This window comes from Gossypium hirsutum, chromosome D11 (assembly GCF_007990345.1).
Source record: "Gossypium hirsutum isolate 1008001.06 chromosome D11, Gossypium_hirsutum_v2.1, whole genome shotgun sequence".
In the NCBI taxonomy this organism is placed as follows: Eukaryota; Viridiplantae; Streptophyta; class Magnoliopsida; order Malvales; family Malvaceae; genus Gossypium; species Gossypium hirsutum.
Genome location: NC_053447.1, coordinates 6,183,143 through 6,202,699, shown reverse-complemented (window position 1 = coordinate 6,202,699; position 19,557 = coordinate 6,183,143). Strand labels below are relative to the sequence as shown.

The following is a 19,557-nucleotide window of genomic DNA, read 5'->3' as shown; positions in this document are numbered from 1 at the left end:
AAAGAAGACATGTTGGCCCGTCAATGAGAAACTTTGTTAACAAGTAACAATTGAAAAAGAATCCATTTTCTTCCCTTTTTACCCCACAAAATATCATGCAAAACCCTATCTACACAATAATGGCTGATATGAACTTTTACAAAATATGCTTACATTTCCTAACCATTCATCATCCTTCACTACTAGTATGACCAATTAGCATCAAACTATGAACATTCAAGAAACATGTTTCAGTTTTGAAGGCCTTTTCAAGGTTGGGTTAAAGCAAGGGCTGCTGCAAGAAAAGCATGAAGGTTAAGCCATCTTCGAAAATTCCAAGGAAAGAGTGAGTGGTTGTGAAATGTGAAGATATAAAGATTCAGGAGGTTTTTACCATTTATGCCGGTCTGAGAAAGAATACTGAATTACTGCGAAGCAGATAAAAATTTATGGAACCGTTGTACTCCTGCTTGATTATTGTATGAAGATCTGCATTGCGGTGACTTTCTTCTCCTACGGAAGAAGAAATCTTCGGTGTCCAACACATAAGAGATCTGCAACATAGTTCACAGATCATATATATGCAAGGACCCAATGTAAACATTTAGTACGTAAGCGATTTATTAGTGATACTCCAACCTCCATGGTATGCCAACTAGGCACCTCAAGTTAAAATGTGTAAACACTTCTATATACAATCTTAAAGAAAGCTAAAAAAATTAAACCAGATACTAATACCAGAAAGATACCTTGTATGAGTTGCAAGCTATCTTATTCTCTAAACCATTAACCAGTTCAACACCTTCCATGGCCATGCAAGTAGCAGCAAATTCATCTAGACTTGCATACTTTTTCTTGTTTCTGCAAATATCAGTAAAGAAGAGCAGATTAAACACCGGTTATTTAAAGCATAATCGAAATACTTTCTTTGTTACAATCATCTAATGTTAACACATGAGAGGCTAGTTGAGCCTAGCATTTACATGCCACATTTTATTTCAACACCAAATACATGTTAGAGAACCACGAAACCCATTGATACTAATGCTATCAGTACGAAACCTAATAATCTTAATGTTATAGTTGTTACCTCCTTAGCGTAATGCCATGTGGCTCATTTTTTCCAGGATAGACTGACAGAAAATCGTTGTGCAAAGAAGCAGAAAAATAAGGTTCCATTGCAACAGCAAATGCCTCAGGCTTTTCAATGACATTGTCCATCAGCTGAATAGACAACCGAGATGGCGAAGATGACTGCAAAAAGGAACCAAAGTAAGAACATTATATGCGTTAACATAAACATACACAGATAGAAAGGTAGTAGGGCATTCATGTGCCTTGTTTCCTTTCTTTTCAATTTTCTTTGGAAAGGGGTCGTAGTCAAGGGACATGCAAAACTTACAGATTTCAATCGGTATATATTATCCTCTTGAAGGAGGACACGTGCATTCTCATAATACACTGAATCCATTGTCTTCCTATGTTTCCGAGATTTTTCATAATCAAACAATTGAAGAAGCTTATTATCCATCTCATCTGCTGCAACAGCTTGAAGCTGTAACGAAAACTATAATTCAGACAGATGCAAGAGAAATGAGTAGAATATGGAGAAAGACCATCAAAGAAAGCAAACCTGCTTAACCAATTTATATATTAACTTGTCCAATGTAAATAACTCATATGACTGGTTTCCTATTATAGCTCGACATTCATCCTCAAACTTCGCATTGTCAGCAGATCCATCAAGCAGACGGTACAGTGCACTCGTAAATCTGTGCAGCACAAAGAGAGAATTTTCACATTAGCATGCATCAATGGTTCACATTGTTCGGCACTGAAATTGATATGTAAATCACCTGGCATAAAAATCTGAAGAACTAGCATCTTTTGAACTTTTACACTTTATTTCAGCAGCTGTTGAATTTGTTTTTGCTGACAGTATTCTTTCATACAGGATCTACACAGAAATCAAAAGATTGAAGAACACTTATTAAAATGTAAAAAGAAAAATTAGAAGAAATAGCTAACAAGCTTTAGAAAATTCTACATACTCGATGAAGTCGGAAAAGAATATAGAAATCATCATTTGCGTAGAAAACACAAGAACTGTTTCGATCTTCTTCAGGTAAAACTGCAGGTACATGCTTTGCAAGAGGCTTCACCGTAAAAAGAAAATGCTCTGAAAATGACGACATGCCATCTCCTCCCACATGTGCATCAGTCATCCCTTCAGCCTCACCTTCACTCTCAGCTTTGCCATCAACTTCATCGCGGCCCATCTCTTCCTCTTCTTCATGCTCTTCACGAGAGCATTCATCACCTGCAGATTCATTGCCTGATGCATTGTCACCAGCTTCAGAGGCATTTCCACTATCCTCATCATCAGCATCTGCATCATTTTCTCCCCCAGCATCTCCAGGATGCAACTCTTTCGCAGTTCCAGACCAGTACTGTCTGTTTTCAATACCATGCTTGGCCTTTGGCACAGCCTTTAGACCAGCATCACTGTAGGCAATAGAATAATCCTGAAAATCACCACTTGGTGATAATTCACCTTCTTCTTTTTCAATTTTGGATGGACCAGTAGATTCTTCGTGATATCTACTAGCAGAAAAGCCATCTGTTGGCTCTCCATTTACTAATAAAGCATGCTTTGTTACACGAGCACCCTGAAGAACCACGAAAATTTACATAAGTATATAAGAACCCCCTTGCTTTTTACCTCAACAAGTAGGAGATGAGGAGAATTAAGCAAGGAAAGGAAGGTCAAAAAATGCCAAATATTTTGACAGAACCAATTAGTTACGTAAGCTTAAGCCATGCTAACTGCTAATTAGAATACAGTAGCGGGTATGCATAAACCCATACCTCTGATGAATGTAGAAGATCAACATTAACTTCAGATTCATGACCCTTACCAGCAGCAACGCTAGTAGGTCTAGAAGCTGCTGCACCACAACATTGAAATTAAAACTAAGTATAGTCACATGGTTTTGGAAAGAAAGGTATAAAAAAGAGTATAAGTAATAATAGAAACACCTAGATCAATAAACAACAAAATCATGAGATTACAATGTTTCCTGAAGTACACACCTGAAGCCCCTTCAGTGTTGTTTCTGCTTTGATTATTTTCTGCTTCAATTGCAAGTATGTTAACTCCAGACCTTTTATCAGCTGTACATTTGATCTCTTTCTCTAGCTTTGAGTCATCCCTATAGACACAACCAGATGGTTCTTCTTCGGCTAAAGTTCCACCATTTGTCAAACCATTTCTGCAAGAATTAGGTAGCTCTGGTGAACTGTTCTCATCTCCGTCACTAGCACCCTTCTGTGGCTCAGAATTAACATTAGCATCAGCTCCAGGACTTCCATCACATTCAGCAATGCTTGACCCAGTGCAGTTTACAGTAGGATTCTGAGCTTTACCATCATCATCAGTACCCTCTTTGCCATTAGGTCGAGGAGGAACACTCAACATTGGCTCCAAGAATGTGGTCCAGAGCCTCATGACTTTATCCAACAGTTCTTTGGTTGAGCACATCTCTTCACATGAATACTCTATAAGTTTATAAAGGTCTTCATGGATGCCAACATCCAAATAGTCATATTCGAGGTGTGGAGCCAGGGGTTGTCTGTGACCAGCAATGCTCGCCATGAGAACATCATCCTCATTCTGGTTCTTCTCTTTCAACTCCTTGATTTCAGCCACTAAAGCTGCAATTACAAAGAAATATCAATTAGGCCACACAAGCAAAGAATTAAGGATGAAGAGAATAAATGAACACGATATTTTAGAACATATTTTTAAGAATCATCTTCAATCTTTCAACCAAATTTTACAACAAAGGAAAATACAGCATTTTGCATCTTAGGTATGAAAATTCCAGTATTCCACTTACATTTTGCACTCAGGTTCTTTGAATCCTGCTGCTTGAAATAGAAGCTGCGATGATCAAGTGATTTGTAATGGTTTTTCAAATAAATTTCAGCCCAAACCTTGTTAAAATCTAAACGGCACTTTGTCCACTCTTCTTGCTTCTGCTTCAGACGAGTTAAAATGACAGGTAATGCAAGAGCAGGATTTTTACGTAATATTTCCATTACATCAAGACCATGGTCACCGTATAAACGCTCAATGCACCTTAAATTTAGAACTGCAGTAAGTAGTCCAGATAAGGCCAAAAGTAAAAAAGAAGAAAAATGTTCACATAGCAGTGATTGAGACATAAACTGATAACCTAGTAACAGATACAAACCAGTAAAGTGGTCTTCTACGCGAACCGGAGAATCCACATTGATTTTATTTTCATTAATGCCATTCAGCAAGTCCTCAGCACGCTTGGCAGTTGAGCTCACAGATTCTAACAACATATCCAGCTCAAATCTAAGACCAACAAACAAAAGTCTATTATGCCTGGGAGTTAATATCTAGAATAATTTCCGAGGACAAAAAGAAACAGAAGAATGAATCAGTGCACATCAACTTTTTCTCCTGAAAACTCATTCTCCTTCACATGCAGTACATAAATTTGTAATAGAAATAATAAAATACACAAATCATGAAAGAGATAGATAAAATAACCACCATAGTACTGGGACAAATAGAGGACCAGTAAATTTTACCTATCATCCTCACATCTGAACAAACTCTCTTCATACTGATTTCTGCGCATGTGCTTAAAAGAATAATCCTCACTTCCAGACGTCACAGATACCCAATAATCATTCAGCACTTGAGCACCAAGCTCTGATCTCTGACTAGCTGAAGGTATTGGATACTGAGAGACAGAAAGACAAATAAATGCCAAAATCAGTGCCAAACCATGCATAAAAAAAAAATAAACAAAAGTTCATACATCGTCAGGTAGAAGCCGATAGCTTGGGGTACAACGTTGGCAGGTAGAAAGGTCAAGCTCCTGTATGGACTTTGCCATATACTTCTCCCTGCATCTCTCCCTTTCCTTAGCTCCCTCCAATTCACGTTTTTGCTCTCTATCTTTTTCCTCTAACTTCCATGGCCTGGATGCATGCCCATCACCACTAAGTGACTCTGCAATCAAGAGGTAAACATCATTGCAATTTACAGAATTTTATATTGAAAGAAAATAATTCACAGTTGCATTATATATGAGTGGATTATGCACGTATAAGGAAATAACGAAAACAACCTAGAAATTAAGAAAATGTATAACAAAATGACAAAGGAAATCAGTTACATACTTTTACTGATAACACCAGCAAGAAGCCCATCTGCAGGAGACATTTCAAATTAGAAACAGCCATACAGATCATATAAAAACAACTTAAAAACTTTAGCAGTTACCAGTATTCTCACAACGCTCCAAGAACTGATTGAACTCATTCATAAGATCTGGATGCTTGCCAAGTAAATCGGTCACCTGAAATAGGCAGAAGCAATCTATCTAATTAAGCTACCAAGGTAGAAGGTTAAACATGTGCATGATATTTCTACAAAGTAGACTGAACAATGAGTCAGAGATAACTGCTCGAGATGGTGTAAAACATACCAAATTTTGCAAATCATTTCTTTTGATTATTCCATTGCTGTAAATGTTAAGACACTTTAAGAATGCCTGATAGTCATCTGAGCTGCATAGCCTCTCCTTAACTCTCTCACAGAATATGAACCCCTGGTTGCACATGCCTGAGATTTGAATAGAAAAACCTAAATCTTAAAAGGATTCCTTGTGAAGGATAAGAAAACGTGCATTGACCCAAATCTAATTACACAAACAACGCAAAATATCAGAAAACCTCTAAAGACAGGCTGAAAAGGCTAGTTAACAATAATTTGGATAACAAACTCAAAATACTACCAAAAAGTTTTCCCTTGGGTTAAAAGACAGATGTCATTTCCCTATATTTTAATAATCCACCAGCAGAGCACATAAAAAATATATTAAGAGCCGAGTTCGCTAAAAACATCAAGGAGCAAACTCATGGTAGACTAGCTAGCCTAGTAATGCTTTTCCCAGCCATAGATCACTTCAAAATCAGAGGATACGTGCCCACACAGCTTCCTTACAGTAAAAATCATCGTTGAAAATTGCCACCATCATGATGTAACCATATCTCACATTTGCATTTATGCATAAATGAAACTTCAAGTTCATTCTCACCAGTAAATCGCAATAGTAATTGACAGGCTTTATTAGTAATATATAGAAAAAGAACAACAAAATTGTCACCTTAAAATAAACACCATAAAGAGAACTATATATCTATGATATGTTAGAAAAAATAAAAGTGATACCACGCATATTTTGAACAAATAAAAACAGTCAAAGGTTGAGGACTCACTTTTAAAAGTATCTCTATCATCATAAGAGGCAAATCCTTCAATCTTCCTTCCATATCTCTTTTTATCATGAATACGCTGCAAATTAAAATCCCTATTGTTGTCATGCTTGGGATCATCCAGATCACGAGTTCTCCTATCCCTATTTTCCTTTTCCAAACGCTTTCTCTGCTCCTTCTGCATTTTCATCATAGTTTTGTCATCGTCCAGTTCAGGTTGATCAACACTGATACCATGATCAGCATGGGAGGTAATAATCCTATCCCTTCGACGCTGAAAAAACAATTTGATCATTATTTCATATAATAAACAGATTAAAAATAGCAATTTACAAGAAAATCACTTTTAACAAACAAGAGAGAATAGTTACCTTGTCCATTTGTATCTGCCGCAAGGTGGCTGTAGCAGAGCTTCTCTCATTATAGCGCTGAGCTGAATTTTGACCATACGGAACTTGTTGCGTCAAAGGTGCTGCTGAAGGATCTGGTAAAAATCTTTTGAACTCCTCAAGCAGATCTGGGTGGTCCTCAAAAAGAGAAGCAACCTGAAACAATTTAAACATAAAAGTAATATTATCTGGGAGAGAGGAGAGGTTAAGATCCAGTAAGTATCAAAGAGCCAATGAACATGCATGACAACCAAGACAAGGCATATTACCTCACAATAGACCTCATTTATGTCCTTGTGCTCCTTCCGGTACATATTCAAGATATCAAGGAATGATTTATAAACACGCTCATCATTTTGAAAACGTTTCTGCATAGTAAAATGGATAAATTAGATATCTAAACACAGATATTGGTAAGGGACAAGGTCCTGGCACAATGGCTTCACCTTTATTTTATTTACAAAACTGATCGCTTCTTCAAATTGAACTGTCTTTTTTGCTGGAGCCTCATCTTCATCAAGGGTTATTTCATAACCCTTTGGCAGGAAGGTATTAAATCCATAAATCAAGTTGTTATGCCCTTTGAATAATTCTTTAACTCGGGCAATGACACCGGTTGTGTCAGTCCTGCAAAAGAAAAAAGATTTATTAAGCATTTAGTAGTTTAAAGCAACAATTCAACGTCCATTGGCAGAACTTGGCATTTCAAACACTGGATACCTTTGAGCCTTGAAATCCTTCATGACTTCAAGGAACATGTCATACTTCTCTTTTTGATCCTGAAACATCTCCCTCACTTCCTTTAGATATGTTAAGGCATCATTGGTAGTCAGTTTCTGTGATATACCTCCTCCTACACCTGCCCCTCCTATTCCTCCACCTCCCCCTCCTCCCCTCCACCTTCACCCCCACCACCACCTCCTCCACCTTCACCCCCACCTCCACTCGGCATTTGGTTTTGCCCATGGCTTCATGGTTAGAAATAAATAAAAGAAAGACAAAATCAGAACCACGGCCATTTAACCAACACCAATCAAAAGCTTATACTAAACCTAATATACTTTCAACAGATGATTACTCTTAAAAAGTGCCAACAATTCCATTCAATTAGAAGTGAATTTACTAGATACCGCAAAACCAAGTGGTAAATCCTACTTAAAGTAATGACCCCATAATCACAAAAAAAAAAAGAAAAAAAGAAAAAAAAAACCCACATGATTCAGCCAAAAAATGACAAATCAAAAACATAAACAACAAATCACTCAATCCAAGTTATAAACAACAATTCATGATAAACCTCATCAAGCACAACCATTAAAGCTGACAACAATAACCGACCAGTAATCAGAACAAAAACAACCAATAATACCAAAAAGAAAAAAGGCAAACTTTCATATAAGAACAAAACCAGCCATACAAACCCTCAAGGGAAAAAAAAGAAAAAAAAACTTACGATTCAGGCCTTGAAGAACCAAATGGACGTTTAAAATGCGAACCAGAATATAAATCATCTTTTACTCGCTTCATCCTCTAAACCAAACAAAAAACAAAAACAAAGTGAATTGTTATTTTATAACAGGATTAATCTATGAAGAAATAAAAAGAAACCCATTTTAAGAACTGGGTTAAAGAAACTTACTTCCTCTGTAACAGATCTTACAGAAAAAATAAAAAGACAGAAATACAATCCAGTAGCTTTTTCTTATGATCCTTTTTATGTTTCTCTTTCTTTTTCTTTTTCTTTTTTTTTTTTCTAATCTTCGGTTGTGTGAAGAGAAGGAATTGGAAAAGCAGAATATATGCGAAGGAAAAGAGAGAAAAAGAGAAAACCTTTGGTACGTGATAGAAAGAAAGAGAGAGAGTCAAAATCCGAATGACAAAAATAAAAATAAATTTGTTTTTCAAAAACTGGTGCAGAGAATAGAAGGAGATTGCATGTTAGAGTTTATTTACAAACTCCTTTTGCCTCTCATCGTATTTATATTCATATGAGATAAGCTATGCATCCTTAAACAAGCGATATATTTACTGAGATTTTAAATTTATTTATATTTTAATTTACAGTATATAAAACCTAATAAATAAATAAAAGAAAACGAATTATTTAAATTATTTTATAAGTTTAATATTTAGTAAAATTATTCAAAATTCTATCAAATCCTTGAATTTGTTCTTATGGTACAACTTTTTATATAATGAATGTACTTTGCGATGGTTGTCTTTTTGTTCTTTCTTTTAATTGCTTCTTTGCAGTTCTTCCCAATAGAAATATCAATGGTGCATATATTTTATAAATATAATAAAAATCTTTTATATATAGATCAAATCTATCATGTTAATCCTAGTACTATGGTTTTATCTGTGTTGTATTTTCACCCACAGAAATACTAATTTTAGTTTCCTAACTGATTTTGGTGAATTAGGGTTTGGGAGAGGCTGATTTGGTTGCCACCTAAGACTTCTCTTTCGCTTTTATGTAATTTGTTATTCTTTTTAATTATTGTTTTTATCTTGGTGTTCCCAAATAGTACTTGTTCCGTTCAACAGATTTTGGGAGAAATTTTTCCCCTTATTTTTCAAACTATTACTTTATTTCTTAAAATATTTCATATTTTCTTCCATAATTTTTTATATATATGGTAGATATTTATTTATTTATTTGATAAAGAAGAAGGAAAGCAACATAGAGTTTACTAATTTATCATTATTATGTGCTTTTTTTTTTAACAATTTCATTTTAGGTTATGATTATATTTGTTTTTTTTTTGACACATTGGTTAAAACTATCCATAACCCCTCCCTAATCCATAAATAGGAGGATAATGCGCTTCAGCGCACTCGAACTCACGTTCTCCTGCATTGATAATAATATTCATACCAATCGAACTAAAATTAAATTGCCATGACTCAATCAATTATTTATTTTAACGAATTTGATAGCTTTTATTATGAAAGTAAAAGTAAAATAAAAAATTTCACATCCAAAAAAAGTGTCCCGTATATACACATATCTATATTAAAACTTGCAATATCCTTTGAATGATACATTTTGAATAGAATTACACACTAACATTCATAATGGAATTATTTATCTCTTAGAAGGAAAAAAAAACATTTTTTTTAACTAGGTTTATATTATATTTGCATAAAAAAATAAAATTATCCAAAATTTCAAGTTGAACCAAAATGTAAAATTAGATATTAATTTATTTTTTTACAACCTTAACATTATTGAGAATATAAGATTAATTGCTATAGAACATGTTTAAATTGTTTGATAACCATATTACCGAAAATCATCGAGAATACAAAATTCTACTACCCAAATGCCCCTGATGATAGAACAAGCCCATTCAAACTTAAATTCATACTCTTCAAATATATCTTTTTATTTTAATATTTTTTTATTTAGTTTCTCTCTTGGATGAATAATATGATTATCTACAAGCATTCAGTATCTCGGCTCTATTTAGTAATCGGCTGATTGTTGATTGCAGTGACTGGTTTGATCAACTGATTCTATTAACGGTACATTTAAAAGTGTTTGATAAAATTTAGCTGAAAGCTGATACGTGTAAAATGATGAATAATGGCATAACACATTTTATTGTTATGTATTTATTTGTTTATAATATTTTAATTTTTATTAGGTGAAATTATTGAAATAAACCCGTATTATCAATGAATTAAAACATCCCTTATGAAAATTAATTAGTGAATGTTTTTGAATATTTAAATAAACAAATTTATTAAGTTCTTATTTGTAAATATTAACATTGTGGAAAATGATAAATATTAATAGCATATCAATATAATTGTAAACTATATTCTTAGTGGTAATTATGTCATGTTCTTAGTATGTAAATTAGTGATAATTATGTCATACTCAAAATAAAATTGTCAAGTAGCATATTTCAATTAATGTAAACTTGTATAAGAAATCATTTTGTACAAATAAATTGAAAATGAATTAAGAGTACATAAATATTCATGGATGAATGGGCTCGATTGAAAATTTCTCGTGGCAATGTTGAATTTTATAGATTCACAGTGGAGTTTTTTTTTTTAGATTTACTTTGGACATTGGAGGTAAAAATGAAAACAGGTGAATGAAGGCTATTGATATCTTGGTATACCTGTTTGGTTTGAGAGCATGTGACAAAAGAAGTATTTTTTTGAGCAAGTATAGTCAGATATGTCATTTCACATATCTCACTCCTAAACAACTGTTGAAAAAGTTGCTCATCCCAACGTTTTTTTGTTTCGAAGGTCTTAGTTCAACAAACTCTTATAAATCCTCATTCAACAAACGCTACAATTAAAGGGTTTAATTACCTAATCCTCCGTCTGTGCTCAAATCAATTAAAAAATGTAAAAATTTCGTTTATCAAACACCATATCAAAGAGAAGTTGATGATGAAAGTGGTTCTTGAAAATGGATTTAGGATTTGAGAAACTTCAAATTGCATTCAATTGCACGTTTATGAAGCACACACAATTAAATTGATCTGAAATTTTTGTTAGGTTTTTTTTTTTTTTTTAACTGAGAGATAGCTCAATTTAACAAATTGGAGAGAGAAGGAAAGAGAAAATAAGCGTTAGGCTTTTATTTTTCTTATTATACTCTTTTATACTTTTCAAACAATGGATGCTTCCTTAAATTATTGGAGAATTATTAGAAAATAAATTACATTGAAAATTTAACTTTTTTTTAATAAAAAATTTGCTCTCAGGATATGTAAAAAAATTGAAAAAAAAGTTAAAATATAATATTTTTAAAATAATTTACAAAATACAATTACAAGTACAATTTATATACCATCAACTAAAATTATAAAACTTAAACATGGAATTTGATAAAGAAAAACTTCCATATAACATTTGGTTATGAATACTCAAATCTTCACTTTAATCTTATTTATATAAAATTTTATATTGTCTTTGTCTTTTCTTGAATTGTATAGCGTGAACAATACCATATTACCATGGGCGAATCCAAGCTCCAAGGGGCTTTGGACCCCATTGAATGAAATAGTTATATTCTGGTTTTGGACCTTCATAAAGATTAACAATTCAATTTAATCCTCTTAATATAAAATTTTCGTCTGCGATGTTTACTAATTTATATACTTCGTTCATTCGAGATATTTTTCAAATCTTGCTATAGATGAGCTCAAACTATATTGCACTGGGCACTGGGCACTGGGCACTGGGCAGGGAAATAAACATGCAAACTGATAAATCGAAAGTCCTGCCCAAAATAATAATAAATTTAACTTAATTATTCGATTTCATCAAATTTTATGATGAAGTGAAGTGAATTACTTATACGTAATATTCTAAATTAAGTTTATCAAAATAATACACATCTCCGACTCAATTGCTCTCAGCTATTTAAAATTAAAAGATTAATTCCTATTAGACCTTAATTTAAAGCTTTTAAATATTTGGTACAATACATGCAAATTGCGGGTGAAATTTTTAGAATGTTAGCAAAGATCAAGGACTTGAGATTGTAAATGTCCAGATTTGAGTATCAACATACGTTAATGGCATTTCCCTTCCTATTTATTATGGATTTTAACATCTGTCTGAGATTGTAATTCATCTTGTATTTTTAGATCTGAATTTTTTTAATAGTTAATTTTTTTTAATTTATACAAAATTTGACGCCCATGATCTACATAAATAAAGTATAAAATATAATGTTTATATTATTAAAATATTAATTATATAAAAAATTACAAAAGGATATAAATTTTATATTGATATAAATAGATCTTTCCTTTATATAAATTTTCTAAAAATAATTTTTTGAAGGAGAAAAACTCACTAAAAATGAAATATCTTAAACCAACTCATGGGCTGGGCTACCCATTCGGCGTGTATGAATCAGGTCTTGAACATAGAATTTGTGAGTTCAAGCCTTCTTAGATTGGCTCAATAATAAAAATGTTTTTATATTAACAAAATATAATTATAAAAATTGTTGAAAATTAGAGTGTTTTAAATTAATCTCGTATAAAAGGTGTATAAAATTAAAAACATTTTTAAAATAATATAATTTATTTTATAAAATAATAATATTTTAGTTATTATTTAATTATGTTGATATCTAATTGACTTATGATACTAGCGAATACGGCACTCATTTAAGCACAATAAAATTTATATAAAACAAATATAAATTTTATAAATATAAAAAAGTTAAATGCGATTATATACATTTTAAAAATACACCCATGTACCGTGAATTGAAATTAAAAGATAAATAAACAATGGGTTTCAATGGATATTTTGAAAACCCCCCAAAAAAAATATCCAACTTTATCACATGAAATCCACTGTTGTTTTTGTGATCTAAGTCAAATAAAACTCTGGGTTTTTTTTTTTGTGTGTGTGATAAACCATGAAGGGATCTTTTTCCAGGAGGTTAAAGATCTTAAGCTTTGTTTTATCATGGATGTTTTTGCTAGCCCTTGTTTTCCCAGCTACGGCGCAAGATGATTTGAAGTGCCTGGAAGGTGTCAAGAATTCTCTGAAAGACCCAGATGGGAGGTTGAGTTCATGGACTTTCAACAACAATTCTGTTGGTTTTGTATGCAAATTTGTCGGCGTTCAATGTTGGAATGAACAAGAAAACCGCCTGTTAGGTCTCGAACTTCGAGACATGAAACTGTCGGGAGAGTTACCTCAATCTTTAGAGTACTGTCGGAGTTTGCAGACCTTAGATCTGTCCGCTAACAAGCTTTCTGGTACGATCCCTCCACAGATATGTTCTTGGTTGCCTTATTTAGTAACCCTTGATTTGTCTAGCAATGATCTGCATGGTTCGGTCCCACATGAGTTATCAAATTGTGCTTATCTGAACAATCTGATACTGTCAAACAATAGGCTTTCAGGTTCAATTCCATACCAATTATCAGGTTTGGATAGGCTGAAAAGGTTTTCTGTAGCAAATAATGATCTCTCGGGTGCTATTCCTTCATCTTTTGAGAATCGTGATAAGGCAGATTTTTCTGGGAACAGTGGTCTTTGTGGGGATCCTCTTGGAAAGTGTGGGGGTTTGAGTAAGAGGAATTTAGCCATTATAATTGCTGCAGGTGTTTTTGGCGCTGCTGCTTCAATGTTGTTGGGATTTGGGGTTTGGTGGTGGTTCCATTTGAGAGGGGCAGGGATGGGGAAGAAAGGGTTTATTGAAAGGGGAGATGACAGTAGTTGGGCTGAGAGGCTGAGGGCTCATAAATTGACTCAAGTTTCATTGTTCCAGAAGCCACTTGTGAAGCTTAAATTGGCTGATCTAATGGCTGCAACAAACAATTTCAGTCCAGAGAGTATCATAGTTTCCACTAGGACTGGAACTACCTATAAGGCAATGCTTCCTGATGGATCAGCCCTTGCAATCAAGAGGCTGACGACTTGCAAGCTCAGCGAGAGGCAGTTTCGGTGGGAGATGAATAGATTGGGCCAACTTAGGCATCCAAATTTGACACCCCTTTTGGGATTTTGTGTTGTGGAGGAGGAGAAATTACTCGTTTATAAGCACATGTCAAATGGGACGCTATATTCCTTGCTACATGAGAATACTGCCACTATAGATTGGTCGATTAGGTTTCAAATAGCTTTGGGTGCAGCCAGAGGTCTAGCTTGGCTGCACCATGGGTGCCAGCCTCCAATTCTGCAGCAGAACATATGTTCCAATGTGATTCTCATGGATGAGGACTTTGATGCTAGGATAATGGACTTTGGATTGGCAAGCCTTATGACTTCTTCAGATGTTTATGAAACTAGCTTTGCCAAAAGGGATATAGGTGAATTCGGTTACATAGCTCCAGAGAGTTCAAGCACAACGGTTGCTTCGATGAAATCCGATGTGTACGGATTCGGTGTCGTGCTTCTCGAATTGGTAACCAGACAAAAACCCCTAGAAGTTAATGCAGGTGAAGAAGGATTCAAAGGTGGTTTGGTGGATTGGGTAAACCATCTCTCAAACACAGGGAGAATCAAAGATGCCATTGACAAAGATCTGTATGGGAAGGGGCATGATGAACAAATTGTGCAGGTCCTCAAAATTGGATGCAACTGTGTGGTTGCTCATCCAAAGAAGAGATGGTCCATGTTCAAGGTTTCTCAGTCATTGCGAACCATGGCTGAGGAAAATGGTTTATCAGAAGAGTTTGATGATTTCCCTCTGATTTTCACAGACCAAGATGATGAATCAATATAGATTGGGAGTAATGTTAATTGCTTTTTATTTATGTCAGTTATAAATAGTTGTATAATATCAATAAAAATGTTAAACAACCGTAGGTTCTTAGATCTTGAAAAGATCTATTTATTTTGCACCTTGCCTTTTTTTTTTTCTTCTAATGAAATTAATGCTGATTGCTTGAACATATTATTCATATATTTATGCTTGGCCTGTTGTTTTGTTTTGTACATCTTCTCTTTGGAGACTGATGGTGATATAAGTAGATTAATATACTTTGGACACTTGTGTTGCTCGGGATCGGGTTAGTGACGGGTAAGTGATTGGATATATTTATGAATAGTTATTTTATTCATAATTAAAAAAAAAGCTTTAATTCAAAAAAATCCTAACTCGATTAACATCTGTATTGTTAACGTGGATTCGAGTGCATAGAACCATTAAATATGATAAAGTTGAAATATGATGTTTTAGGTTTAAATAGTATATATCTTTTTAGATTGTATATAAAAATATAAAAATATTTTTAAAATAATATATGTTATTTTGTAAAAGTAACTGCTTTTTATAATTTCATCGCTGAGTTGAAAATCAATTGACATGTGAAACAAATTTAAAAATTTACATATAATACTAGATTATGACACATCTAAAAATAAATTATCTAATAATTATATTTATTAAAAATTTATATAAAAAATATTCACCAAATTTTTTTATGAATATAAAAAATTATATTTATTATGTCATATATTTGAATATAAGTATAATTGAAATTTTATTGATTTTATATAAAAATAAAAAAAAATACCCTACTTTATATTATATATATAAAGATATTTAGCAATTAATCAAATTTCAAAAAGACTTTCTAAAATATCTTAACAGAAATTAAAATTGTCTGAAAAGTAATTTGATTGATAAACAAATAGGATATATTTTTGGGTGTTTTCCGCTGATGTGGGATATGGAAGGCACGTTCGTCGAATTTATCTTTGAAAAATTAGACAAACATATTACATATTTTATTTGAATAAATGGTCATTCTATATAATATTTTTAAAAGAAAAAAAGCATACTGAATTCAATTTTAAATAGTTGATTATTTTAATGAAATTAAAAGTAAAAAAGAGAAAACCAATATCTCTTTTGGCTCTAGACGCTATCCATTTAGGTTGCCTACCATCACGTGTCACATACCACCACCGTCCGATCAGCTAATCGACAGTGCATACGGTTCACGTGGGCCCCCAGACCCATTGTAGACTTTTCAAAGCTCAAGTCTTCGGCCGAGTTCGAAGCTGTCGCTTAAGACTTGAAACAGTAAAGTAATTAATACTCTCTGCTATTGTTTTGGAATTTTCACTCGAGACTAATGCTATTAAGCTAACAGTCAAAAACTGAAGCCCATCGTTTGGAATATAAAAAGTTACCATCTTTATGTAGTTTTTCTTTTGTGAACTTCACATAAAGAAAAAGAAGAAAAAATGGGTAGTTGTGTTTCAAAGCAAGGAAGCTTTGGGGGATTGTCAAAGAAGAAGAAAAGGAGGATTCTGTGCAGAAGAAAGACCATTAAAAGGAGGGTTTCTTCTCGCAAGCGTGAAAGTGGGGAATTTGCTGCTGGTTCTAAGGATTTTTCTCGTGCTAGTTCTACCGTCCAAGGTTAATTGTTTTTCTTGATTACCCTTTTTTTTTCTTTTTCTGTTTTTGCTTCGAGTTGTTGAACCTTGTTGTTTGGTTTTTGATTTCTTGGATTGATTGAGGGAAAAAAAAGCGATTTTTTTATTTAGGTTTTTTATTGAATCATAAATGAATGATGATTTTAGTCTTGGAATTGTATGATCTTAATGGAGAGGGGGCATGGAAAAGTTGAGTTCATATTATAGGGTTATTCTGGGCTTCGAGTTTTAAAGTTGATTGATGCATTTTTTTTATTTGTATTTTACTGGCTTTCATGAATTTGATCTTGATTTTTGGTTTGGTTGCTAGTGACAGGAAGTGCAGACTTGGCATGGCGTGATTGCTTTTCAGTATTTGAATCTGAATTGGATGAAGATTTTTATAGCCTTCATGATGGTATGTGTTTATATTATGATCAATTGAATCTCTCTTTCTTTTTCTTTTGGTGAAAGAATTAAGCTTGATAATGATTTAAATTCATAAGCTCATTGCGTGTTGTTTGCAGAGGTAGTATCTGTGACCGGCTCTGAAAATGCATCTGCATTGAGTGTATCGTCTCCTAGAGATTCGAGTCTAATTAACAATGTTAATTCTCAATCGAGGGCGAATGATAATCAGACTGAGGGGAGTGCTGTGTTTGTGGATGATATTTCTAGTGAAAGTATTCGTGGGAATGAAAAGCAAGCTGCGCATCATGTCGAACTTCTTCCAAATACTTGCTTGCCTTGTCTTCATTCGACTGCCCCTTCACTTGAGAGAAAAAGATCGTTTAACCCAAGTACTCTTAGTTCAAAGAAGAAAGCACCTCTGAAACTATCCTTTAAATGGAGGGACGGACATGCCAATCCGACATTAGGTGAATGCTATGCTACCAGTTTTTTTTCCTTATCATCCTTGAATATCTTCTTTATTTGTCATATATTTACATGTGCATGGTCTTATTTCATCTTAGTTTCTCCGAAGGTGGGTTTCCAAAGACCGGTAGCTGGTACCTCAGTCCCACACTGTCCGAAAGAGAAAAGCATGCCTGATTGTTGGTCTCCTCTCGAGCCAAAATCTTTCAAGGTCCGTGGCCAGAACTACTTTAAGTGAGAGGGCTTTTTCTTAATTGGTTCAACTTTTCTTCATAAATGTACTTGCAACTTGCCAGCTTAACTGATTTCAATGATGCTTTCTGTTGACTCTCTTGGAAGGGACAAAAAGAAGGAATTTGCTTCAAACTCTGCAGCATTTCATCCCTTTGGAGTTGACCTCTTCTTATCTCCACGCAAAATTGATCACATTGCTCGTTTTGTGGAACTTCCGGTTTTTAATTTATCTGAAGAAATCCCTGCTATTCTTGTTGTAAATATTCAGGTGCATATACCTTTTTCATCTCTTCCTTCTTTTTCTCGTAGAATTCACTCCATATTGTTATCCGCATGTTTTCTAAGACCTTACAATAGATGTTGATGTGAAATATTTTCTCCCAAGCTTTAGATCGAGTTGTTATTTTCCAATTGTAACTTACATTCTTTGCTTGAAACTGAAATATGGACATAAGCATGCTCAATGTGTTTATAGGTTCAAATCTCTTTGTGTTGTCATTGAACCTTTTTTAATAAAGACATTTTCTTTCGGCCTGCAGATTCCGTTGTACCCTATTACAATCTTTCAAAGTGAAAACGATGGAGAAGGAATGAATTTGGTGTTGTACTTTAAACTATCAGAAAGTTACTCAAAAGAGCTCCCACTTCAGTTCCGAGAAAATATTATAGTAAGATAAACACATCTATTGCTTTCTGCTTCTATGTTAAACATTTAATTATCAGAAGTCCCTTGTTTTGGGCATCCCTTTGTTGTTTATCTTAATTCATTAACATTTCTCATTCATTCTTTTACCGTCAGCGGTTTATCAATGATGAGGTAGAGCGAGTTAAAGGATTCCCCGTAGATACTATTGCACCTTTTAGGGAAAGACTGAAAATGATTGGTCGAGTGGCAAATGTTATGGATCTTCATTTAAGCACAGCTGAGAAGAAGCTTATGAATGCTTATAATGAAAAGCCGGTTCTCTCGCGACCTCAGCATGAATTTTACTTGGTATCTTCGTTTTTTCCCTCATTATCTTTCTATTGGATTATTTAGTTTTAATTAATTTATGACCTAACTATGCATATGATTCTGATGGATTAAAACTCTTTCAGGGCGAGAACTACTTTGAGATTGATTTAGATTTGCATAGATTTAGCTACATATCTAGAAAAGGTTTCGAGGCGTTTCAGGACAGATATAAGTTGTGTATACTGGATTTTGGCTTGACAATTCAGGTAAAATTTTTAATTACTTAGGCTGCTTTCAACGTTTTGAGATTTCAATCGGACATGCATATGATGTAATTGCAACACTTCTGAACAGGGAAATAAACCCGAAGATTTACCGGAGAACATGCTATGCTGCATACGATTGAATCAAATCAACCACATTAATTATGGTCAACTGCAGTTATAGGCAAGAACTCTTCTTTTTACTAGGGCAAATGCTTGAATGCTGTTTTCACCATCAACCCAAAGTTGATCAGCAATACAAATAGTTTCTTTATTATTTCTTTTAAAGCCTTCCTTCCTCATTCCATTACAACCTAGATTTCGTCTTGATTTTCAGTTTACAAATAAAAAATCTTACAAGTTGTATCATCCCATTTTTACAATCAGTGTTAAACTTCCATTTTTTTTTTCTTTTTGGTGTATAAATATTCAGATATAAAGTTCTGATCAAGGTGGAAAGAAAAAGGAATAAAAGGAAAGACCATATGCTATGCATATTTATTCATCCATGGCTCTTGATTGTTGTTTCAATCGATGTTTTCCTTTCTTCATTTAACCAATATTGCAAAAGATATATTGGCATTGAAATTCTTAAGTGCTAATTCTTTCTATTAAGATCATCAATATGATTGTTGGTCTATATCATTCATGGTGGGGCAAAGCATTTGGAAGCATG

At 33.7% G+C, this 19,557-nt stretch overlaps 3 protein-coding genes across 13 annotated transcripts; 2 read left to right on the top strand and 1 right to left on the bottom strand.

The window, feature by feature from the left end:
* Positions 1 to 12: 12 nt before the first annotated feature.
* LOC107911795 (paired amphipathic helix protein Sin3-like 2) lies at positions 13 to 8,636 on the bottom strand. Of its 9 annotated transcripts, XM_041105738.1 has the most exons (25): positions 8,326 to 8,508; positions 8,140 to 8,216; positions 7,593 to 7,654; positions 7,407 to 7,539; positions 7,133 to 7,313; positions 6,956 to 7,054; positions 6,669 to 6,842; positions 6,301 to 6,571; positions 5,508 to 5,644; positions 5,303 to 5,378; positions 5,200 to 5,229; positions 4,836 to 5,029; positions 4,603 to 4,757; positions 4,236 to 4,363; positions 3,879 to 4,133; positions 3,073 to 3,693; positions 2,848 to 2,927; positions 2,031 to 2,648; positions 1,836 to 1,936; positions 1,613 to 1,751; positions 1,382 to 1,534; positions 1,070 to 1,233; positions 729 to 840; positions 374 to 533; positions 13 to 274 (listed from the first exon to the last, which is right to left on the bottom strand). In XM_041105738.1, the coding sequence occupies exons 2-24, from the start codon at positions 8,211 to 8,213 to the stop codon at positions 405 to 407; spliced, it is 4,086 nt and encodes a 1,361-aa protein (XP_040961672.1). In that variant the 5' UTR covers positions 8,214 to 8,216; positions 8,326 to 8,508; the 3' UTR covers positions 13 to 274; positions 374 to 404. The 9 variants fall into 9 exon arrangements, with proteins under 9 accessions (XP_040961672.1, XP_040961670.1, XP_016695216.2 ...); XM_041105736.1 differs by lacking the exon at positions 8,326 to 8,508 and adding an exon at positions 8,517 to 8,634 and having other exon boundaries at positions 7,407 to 7,654; XM_016839727.2 differs by having other exon boundaries at positions 7,407 to 7,654.
* Positions 8,637 to 12,916: 4,280 nt separating this feature from the next.
* Positions 12,917 to 15,125, top strand: LOC107911794 (inactive LRR receptor-like serine/threonine-protein kinase BIR2). The gene has a single exon (XM_016839726.2). It carries the CDS (start codon positions 13,096 to 13,098, stop codon positions 14,911 to 14,913), a length of 1,818 nt encoding a protein of 605 aa, XP_016695215.2. The 5' UTR covers positions 12,917 to 13,095; the 3' UTR covers positions 14,914 to 15,125.
* A 1,072-nt stretch (positions 15,126 to 16,197) lies between these two features.
* On the top strand, positions 16,198 to 19,386 carry LOC107911790 (uncharacterized). Of its 3 annotated transcripts, none has more exons than XM_016839720.2 (9): positions 16,198 to 16,557; positions 16,885 to 16,971; positions 17,081 to 17,431; positions 17,528 to 17,663; positions 17,769 to 17,931; positions 18,203 to 18,331; positions 18,463 to 18,657; positions 18,762 to 18,884; positions 18,973 to 19,386. In XM_016839720.2, the coding sequence occupies exons 1-9, from the start codon at positions 16,383 to 16,385 to the stop codon at positions 19,063 to 19,065; spliced, it is 1,452 nt and encodes a 483-aa protein (XP_016695209.2). In that variant the 5' UTR covers positions 16,198 to 16,382; the 3' UTR covers positions 19,066 to 19,386. The 3 variants fall into 3 exon arrangements, with proteins under 3 accessions (XP_016695209.2, XP_016695210.1, XP_016695211.2); XM_016839721.2 differs by having other exon boundaries at positions 16,239 to 16,557; positions 18,466 to 18,657; XM_016839722.2 differs by having other exon boundaries at positions 16,241 to 16,557; positions 16,891 to 16,971.
* Positions 19,387 to 19,557: the final 171 nt, after the last annotated feature.